Source organism: Echiichthys vipera (assembly GCF_963691815.1).
Source record: "Echiichthys vipera genome assembly, chromosome: 9".
NCBI classification, from domain to species: Eukaryota; Metazoa; Chordata; class Actinopteri; order Perciformes; family Trachinidae; genus Echiichthys; species Echiichthys vipera.
In genome coordinates, this window is record NC_139834.1 from 32,795,908 (window position 1) to 32,803,670 (window position 7,763).

General features: G+C 47.1%; 1 protein-coding gene across 1 annotated transcript; it reads left to right on the top strand.

The window, feature by feature from the left end:
* Positions 1–436: 436 nt before the first annotated feature.
* Positions 437–6,828, top strand: LOC310951204 (odorant receptor 131-2-like; the record flags this gene model as incomplete). The annotated part of the gene is made up of 4 exons (XM_083919325.1): positions 437–633; positions 3,657–3,795; positions 3,925–4,350; positions 6,586–6,828. 4 exons carry the CDS (start codon positions 437–439, stop codon positions 6,826–6,828), a joined length of 1,005 nt encoding a protein of 334 aa, XP_083775451.1.
* Positions 6,829–7,763: the final 935 nt, after the last annotated feature.

Genomic DNA, 7,763 nt, shown 5'->3' on the forward strand with positions numbered 1-7,763 from the left:
AGACGGACGGATGGACAGAGAGAGACAAAGACAGAAACAAAGATGGACAGAGAGAGACAAAGACAGACGGATGGACAGAGAGAGACAAAGACAGACACAAAGATGGCCAGAGAGAGACAAAGACAGACGGATGGCCAGAGAGAGACAAAGACAGAAACAAAGATGGACAGAGAGACAAAGACAGACATATGGACAGAGAGAGACAAAGATAGACACAAATATGAACAGAGAGAGACAAAGACAGATACAAAAATGGACAGAGAGAGACAAAGACAGACTGATGGACAGAGAGAGACATGTTTCCTCTGCTGTCTGAAGCGTTCACAAGTCTTTGCGTACAATGCATCTCTAAAACAAAAAACGAGTATCACAGTTTGTATCTGACTGTCAAACATCCGATTTCACTTCTGTGTTACTTCAGATTGCGGACGAGGAGATGTTCCTCAACTCCACCTCCTCCGTCCCTCTGGACCTGCTGGTGAGAAACAGCAGCTCCACGCTGACAGAGGGCGCCATGGCGTGGTCTAAAGAAAGCTTCTCTAGCGCGCTCACCAAGAACATTGTGGCCATGATGGTGTGGCTGGCCCTCAGTGTCATCAACTGCAGCATGGTGCACACCTTCCTACGACACAGGTACACACACACCTGCGCAATGCGAAGGAAGCAGAAGCAAAGCGTGTACATGTGATTAACAAAGAAGGACAGATGGACAGAGAGAGACAAAGACAGACACAAAGACAGAAAGAGACAAAGACGGACAGAGAGAGACAAAGACGGACACAAAGACAGACAGAGACAAAGACAGACAGATCGACAGAAAGAGACAAAGATGGAAAGAGAGAGACAGACAGACAGATGGACAGAGAGACAAAGACAGACAGGTGGACAGAGAGAGACAAAGACAGACACCAAGATGGACAAATGGACAGAGAGAGACAAAGACAGACACAAAGACGGACAGATGGACAGAGAGAGAGACAAAGACAGACACAAAGACAGAGAGAGACAAGGATAGACACAAAGATGGACAGATGGACAGACAAAGACAAAGACAGACACAAAGATGGATAGAGACAGAAAAGACGGACAGATGGACAGAGAGAGACAAAGACGGACAGATGGACAGAGAGAGAGAGACAAAGACTATAATAATATCTATAGTAATGTGAATATGACTTATATGTTATGGCAGTGAATACAGCAGAACAGTAGAAACAAGCACAGCTAAGGTTATAGATTATAATAGCAGCAGGAAGCGTCATGCAGAACCATGGCAGCAGGCACCACCACCATCAGCAGAGACCTGCACACAGAACCACGGCAGCAGGCACCACCACCATCAGCAGAGACCTGCACACAGGACCACGGCAGCAGGCACCACCACCATCAGCAGAGACCTGAGAGACGACAAAGCACAAACAACTCCGGGGAAGAAGTTGAATTAGTAACATGCAACGAGAAATTAACTTCTACTCTATGTGACAGTAAATATATTTTAAAAATGTATTAATCTTTATAGAACATTTAAAATAAATAATATAGTAGAGCCGCTGCCTCTTTGCGTTGAAAGGAGCCAGTTTAGGTGGTTCAGGATCATCTGGTAAGGATGAACCCTGGGCGCCTCCCTATGGAGGTGTTCCAGGCACGACCAGCTGGGAGGAGGCCTCAGGGAAGACCCAGGACCAGGTGGAGATTAGATCTCCTCACCTGGTCCTGGGAACGCCTCAGGATCCCCCAGTTAGAGCTGGTTAATGTGGCCCGGGAAAGGGAAGTTTGGGGTCACCTGCTGGAGCTGCTGCGCCCGAGACCCGACCCCGGATAAGAGGCTGAAGATGAGATAAATACAAACTAAATAAAATTTGTAAGCAGTGCTTATAAGAGAATACGAGGGACATCGGAGTTTCACTTATTTTGTATATAGAAAACGTTCTTAGCCGCTAGCTGCGTACACACATGTAAACACGCTCACTGTAAGGACCCAACCATCACAACATAGCTGTCCCATATACGGCCTGAACCAATGACGGGCTAACTAAAAGATGCCTGACTTAATATTCAAACACTTAAGTCAGATTATATTCAACAAATGAACATCTTATTAACCTGTATTTGCATATATAACACATATGTTTTTTCAGCTTAAGGACACAACATTATTATTTTAAATCTGTTTGGCAGTTTCAGAGCCTTTATTATGTAGGAAAGACAGGAAATGGGGTGAGAGAGGGGCTGGGGGAAATGCAACAAAGGGCCGCAGGTCTTAGTCGAACCCGCGGCTAAATAAAAAATGTGAATATTTATTATTTATACTTTTGATTATAGATGCACCGATCTTAGTTGTTTTTGTGTCCTTGGGGCCGAGTGGTTTGAACAGTCGCCCCATGTTAGAGGCTGAAGGTCCTCGAGGAAGAAGCCGCGAGTTCGACTCCGACCTGCGACCCTTTGTTGCATTTCTCTCTAACCCATCTGGGCTAAGCGTATCGGCCGATACCTGATACCGATCCGATCCTGCTGTTGAGTGAATGAAGCGTAAACCTGTCCATGTGAGTGAAGGCATCCGGCTTCACACAAACATTTAGCCTTGTTAAACAAAAGGCAACAAATGAACACAGATATAAATGCACTTAATATAACAAAGTGTACTTTAGCAGCAAAAAGAAATACATAGCACTTCCATGTAACGGGCAAACGGATGTTTTAAAATGTAAAATAAAACCCTGGTGTTGCGACTATAGAATTGAAGTGACTAGATCGCTCTAACTATGTTACTGCCCCTGCTGTATAAAGGTCAAAATAGAGTTAATGTGCTTGTTATCAATTTTATACGGCTTAAATGTGTGTCAGAATATCGTGAAAATTCATCACGATATGATTTCATCTCATCTCATCTCATCTTCAGCCTCTTATCAGGGGTCGGGTCTCGGGGGCAGCAGCTCCAGCAGGGGACCCCAAACTTCCCTTTACCGGGCCACATTAACCAGCTCTAACTGGGGGATCCCGAGGCATTCCCAGGCCAGTGTGGAGATATAATCTCTCCACCTAGTCCTGGGTCTTCCCCGAGGCCTCCTCCCAGCTGGACGTGCCTGGAACACCTCCCTAGGGAGGCACCCAGGGTTAATCCTTATCAGATGATCCTGAACCACCTCAACTGGCTCCTTTCAACACAAAGGAGCAGCGGCTCTACTCCGAGTTCCTCACGGATGGCTGAACTTCTCCCCCTCTCTCTAAGGGAGACTCCAGCCCCCCCTCCTGAGAAAACCCAATTCCGGCCGCTTTTACCCGCGACCTCGTTCTTTCGGTCATGACCCAGCTTTCATGACCACAGGTGAGGGTAGGAACGAAGATGAACCAGTAGATCGAGAGCTTTGCCTTCCGGCTCAGCTCTCTTTTCGTCACAACGGTGCGGTAGAGCGACTGCAACACCGCCCCCGCTGCTCCAATTCTATGGGATGCCATGGGAGACCCTACCAGGAGCACTAGGCTCCAGACAACACAGCCCTCAGGTTCACAGGGACACAAAAACCTCTCCACCACGATAAGGTGATGGTTCCCGGAGAGGATCACGATATGATCCCACTGATAAATCATCATATTGAATTACAGCCCTACCAGTAATCTTACGATAAGTGTCCATCTTTGTCTATCTTTGCCTCTAGTCTCTTCTACGAGAACCCGCGGTACATCATGTTCATCTACATGGTGATCAACGACGCTCTGCAGCTCAGCCTCGTAACAGCTCTCTACGTTGGCAGCTACATCTTCAGGAAGATCCACGCCTCTGTCTGCTGCTTTCTGGTGAGTCTTCGGCTTTATGTTGCTTCCTCTTTCCACAAACAAGTCAACATCCTACTGTGGCATTGCTTCTTCTACCTAAGTAAAATCTCTAAACACTTCTTCCACCTTCATTCTTTTTGTTTCCCTTAGATCATGACAGCGGTCCTCACCACCCGCTCAACCCCTCTCATCCTGGCCGGCATGGCGGTAGAGCGCTACATCTCCATCTGCTTCCCCTTGCACTACAGCCAGATGTGCACCGTCCCCCGCACCCTCCTCCTCATCTGCGTCATCCTCGTCCTCACCGCCACTCCGCCCATCACCGACCTCCTCATCACCATCGTCCACCAGCCTCTGAGTTTCTTCCACGCCCCCATTTTTTGCGACCACCCGCTTCTTTTTTGCCACCGCTCCATCTACTACAAGAACTGCGTGTTTGACGGGGTGTACCTGTCGTTTGTGGCTCTGACGCTGCTCTACACCTACTGTAAGATCATGCTGACCGCACAAGCTGCCTCAGCGGGCCTGGTGTCAGTGAAGAGAGCCAGGAACACTGTGCTGCTTCATGTTGTGCAGGTCAGTATTCCTACGCAGAAATCCACTCCAACACCCTTCCCCTTAGAGAACATTTCTACGTGTCATAGGAAGGGAAACCTAATGTGTAACTTGCAATGCTACCGAACCATCATCTAAAAAACCAACAGACGTCTTTTGGTCGTTTGGTTGATTGTTTGGTCGGAATATATCCTTGGTCTTCATTGGTCAGACAATCGCTGGTGTTACTTGTCCAGTGAAGCATTTTATCTAATCTAAAACGCCCACGGTGGTGTAGTGGTTAGCACTGTCACCTCACTGCGAGAAGGTTCCAGGTCTCTGTGATATTCCCCTGCTCACAAACTTGCTGGCTGCCGCCACACACAGCCATAAAGTCCTACAATACTGGTCGCTGTTGCCTTGTTGACTTCCGTAAACACTGTTGTGGCGTGATATTGTCAATGATCAACTACGCATGCGGGTCACTTCAGGAGCGTGCGCTGTTCACGCAGCAACCCGTAGACAGACCACATTCAAAGACGTAATGTGAACAGCCAAACAAAAAAAACAAGTTTGAGCAATAAATCCGAATTGTGCATGCAGTACTAACGTAGCCTTTGTTGTGACCACCTAGGCCAGGTAAAATGGGGGCTCGTCCGGGATTTGAATCCAGGACCTCTTGCAGAGCGTAAATACACGGCGCTCCCATTGTTGTTTGATAGCGCCTTCAAACAACGCCATTTCACCGCTGGTTGGACTAGCTGCTAATTCTGGGTGCTATTTAGTCTGTGCTTCTTTCACGTTGGGGTGACGGGGAATACACGGAGGATTGGACCCAAATGCAGACACGGAACTCAGGAGACAGTTTTAACAAATTGAATCAAAGATGCACCGAGAAAAAAGGGAAAACACAGAGAGGACTGAGACAAACTGGTCAAGGGGAATGAGCACAGGAGGAAGGTACGCTGGGAGACATCTGGAGTATGTAGAGTAATGATCCGGTAACGAATGAGGCTCAGGACCGGCTTAATATACAGAGTGTTACGTGATCAGTGCCAACGAGAACAACCTGCCGGGGGAAACAAGCTCACGCCAGGGAAACACAAAGGGGAGCACATACGGGGAAACACCGACAGAGGGAGACAAAAACACAGAGACTAAAAAGGAGAGGAGGGCTGTCCTGATTTAATTACGACAGCTTCTTTAGTCTGTGGCCCAAAAGGTAAATTAGGTCTCAAAGTGTTGTTACTGAGATATGAGAGTATATCCAGTTATTCAGGACGGAGGGGTTTTCTACCCGGAAATAATTGTGAACAAACATTGTAAATGTGTCTATACTCAAATGCTTTGGAGAATAGAGTAGAGTTCCACACTATAAGGCGCACCAGTTGAGGTGGTTCAGGATCATCTAGTAAGGATGCCACCTGGGCGCCTCCCTAGGGAGGTGTTCCAGGCACGTCCAGCTGGGAGGAGGCCATGGGAAAGACCCAGGACCAGGTGGAGAGATTGGATCTTCACACTGGCCTAGGAACACCTTGGGATCCCCCACTTAGAGCTGGTTAATGTGGCCCGGGAAAGGGAAGTTTGGGGTCCCCTGCTAAAACTGCTGCCCCCGCGACCTGACCCCGGATAAGCGGATGAAGATGAGATGAGATGATAAAAAACTTCAAATGTCTCAAAAGCCGACAGTGCGCCTTATAATCCGGGGCGCCTTATATATGGACCAATATTGAACCACAACAGGTCTCGCAACTACGGTGAGCAGCCGCCAACTCTATTTTCCCCTGTCGAAGAAGTAACGCGCGGTGCATGTTGAGATGTACGACTGCGCGAAGCGTGCCGTTTCATTTCCATTTGTGTGTTTCTGTAAAGAGCCAAAAATGGCTTCTATTAAGAGACACGCTTACGATGCAGAGTTCAAACTCAAGGCCATTAGTCACGCAGTAGAACACGGGAATAGAGCAGCAGCCAGAGAGTTGAACATGAACCAATCAATGGTGCGGAAGTGGAGGAAGCAACAAGATGACCTCCCCTGATTGTTTTGTTGACATTCCCTTTAGCACAGCTCCATCTAATGGATGCAGAACGTAACCCCAGCCTCGACTGTAGTGTCTATTCTATGCGCCTTATAATGCGGTGTGCCTTATATATGAAAAAAGTTTCAAAATAAGACATTCATTGAAGGTGCGCCTTATAATGTGGTGCGCCTTATAATGGGGTGTTCCTTATAGTGCGGAAAATACGGTAGTTTGAATATGTTTGTGTCTTCTGTTTCAGCTGCTGCTGTGCATGCTCGCCTTCGTGGTTCCTTCCCTCCAGGCCGCTCTAATCTCTCTGTTCCCTCGCTTCGGTCTGGAGATTCGCTACATCTTCTTCCTGCTCGTCTACATCATCCCCCGTTTCATGAGCCCCGTCATCTACGGTTTTCGAGACGAGCAGTTCAGGAGATACTGGACCCGGTACCTGGCTTGCTGCAGCAGACGCACTGTCGTGGTCAGACCGGTGTTACTTAAAAATTAAACTATAAACACGTCAAGAACGACTGTCTGCACGGGAGTTACTGATTTGGTTTGCATCTAAGGCCTTCTATTCATGGAGACAAGTGTTGTAACGTTTTTTTTCAAAATAAAGCACATGGATGAACGGATAAACTTCCAGTGAAAATATATATCGGACGCTCTTGGACTTGGTTGCTACTGAATAGCTCTTCAATAGTGTGTAAATATTGTCAGATTTGTTAATAAAGCACCTTTGATAAAGCACGATGGGAGCTGTGATGTTTTAATTAGCTAAGCCTTTATATCCGGTGACGTAACACCCTTTCAAAATAGGATTTCCAGGTCCAAGCGGTTCCAAGCCTCGTATTTCTACAACGCTGCAGTGCCGTGTTCCCTGTTGTTTGAACAGATCTGATTGTCTTTTTACCTCTTTCTTTATCAATGAAAAGACGTCTAACTGACAAAAGAGGTGATCGTTATTGTTCACATGTTTGCTTCACAAGCATTTGGACCCTTAAATCTTATTTTGAAAGGGTGTGACGTCAGACTGAAAAGCCGGATGAAGGCCACATTTGTTATGCTAATGCTAACGCAGGTGTGCAGCACAGAAAACATGTATATCGCCTTGCTTGGGTCCAGTTCAGAGTATTTTCTTATGTACTTCTGTTTGGGTTCAGAGGGGTCAGGCCAGTTTGATACTAGATTCAAGAGACCATCACACAAACGGTTTTGGCTGCTTAGTAACAGCAGGAAGTCCCAAACACTTGTTTAAAGAGATGAAAGTGGAGTGAGAATTGTGTTAATGAAATTAGACGTAATTGTTGTGATATACGGGTGTTATATGTCAAGCAAGACCACATTTATCATCTCATCTCATCTCATCTTCAGCCTCTTATCCGGGGTCGGGTCTCAGGCGCAGCAGCTCCAGCAGGGGACCCAAAACTTCCCTTTCCCGGG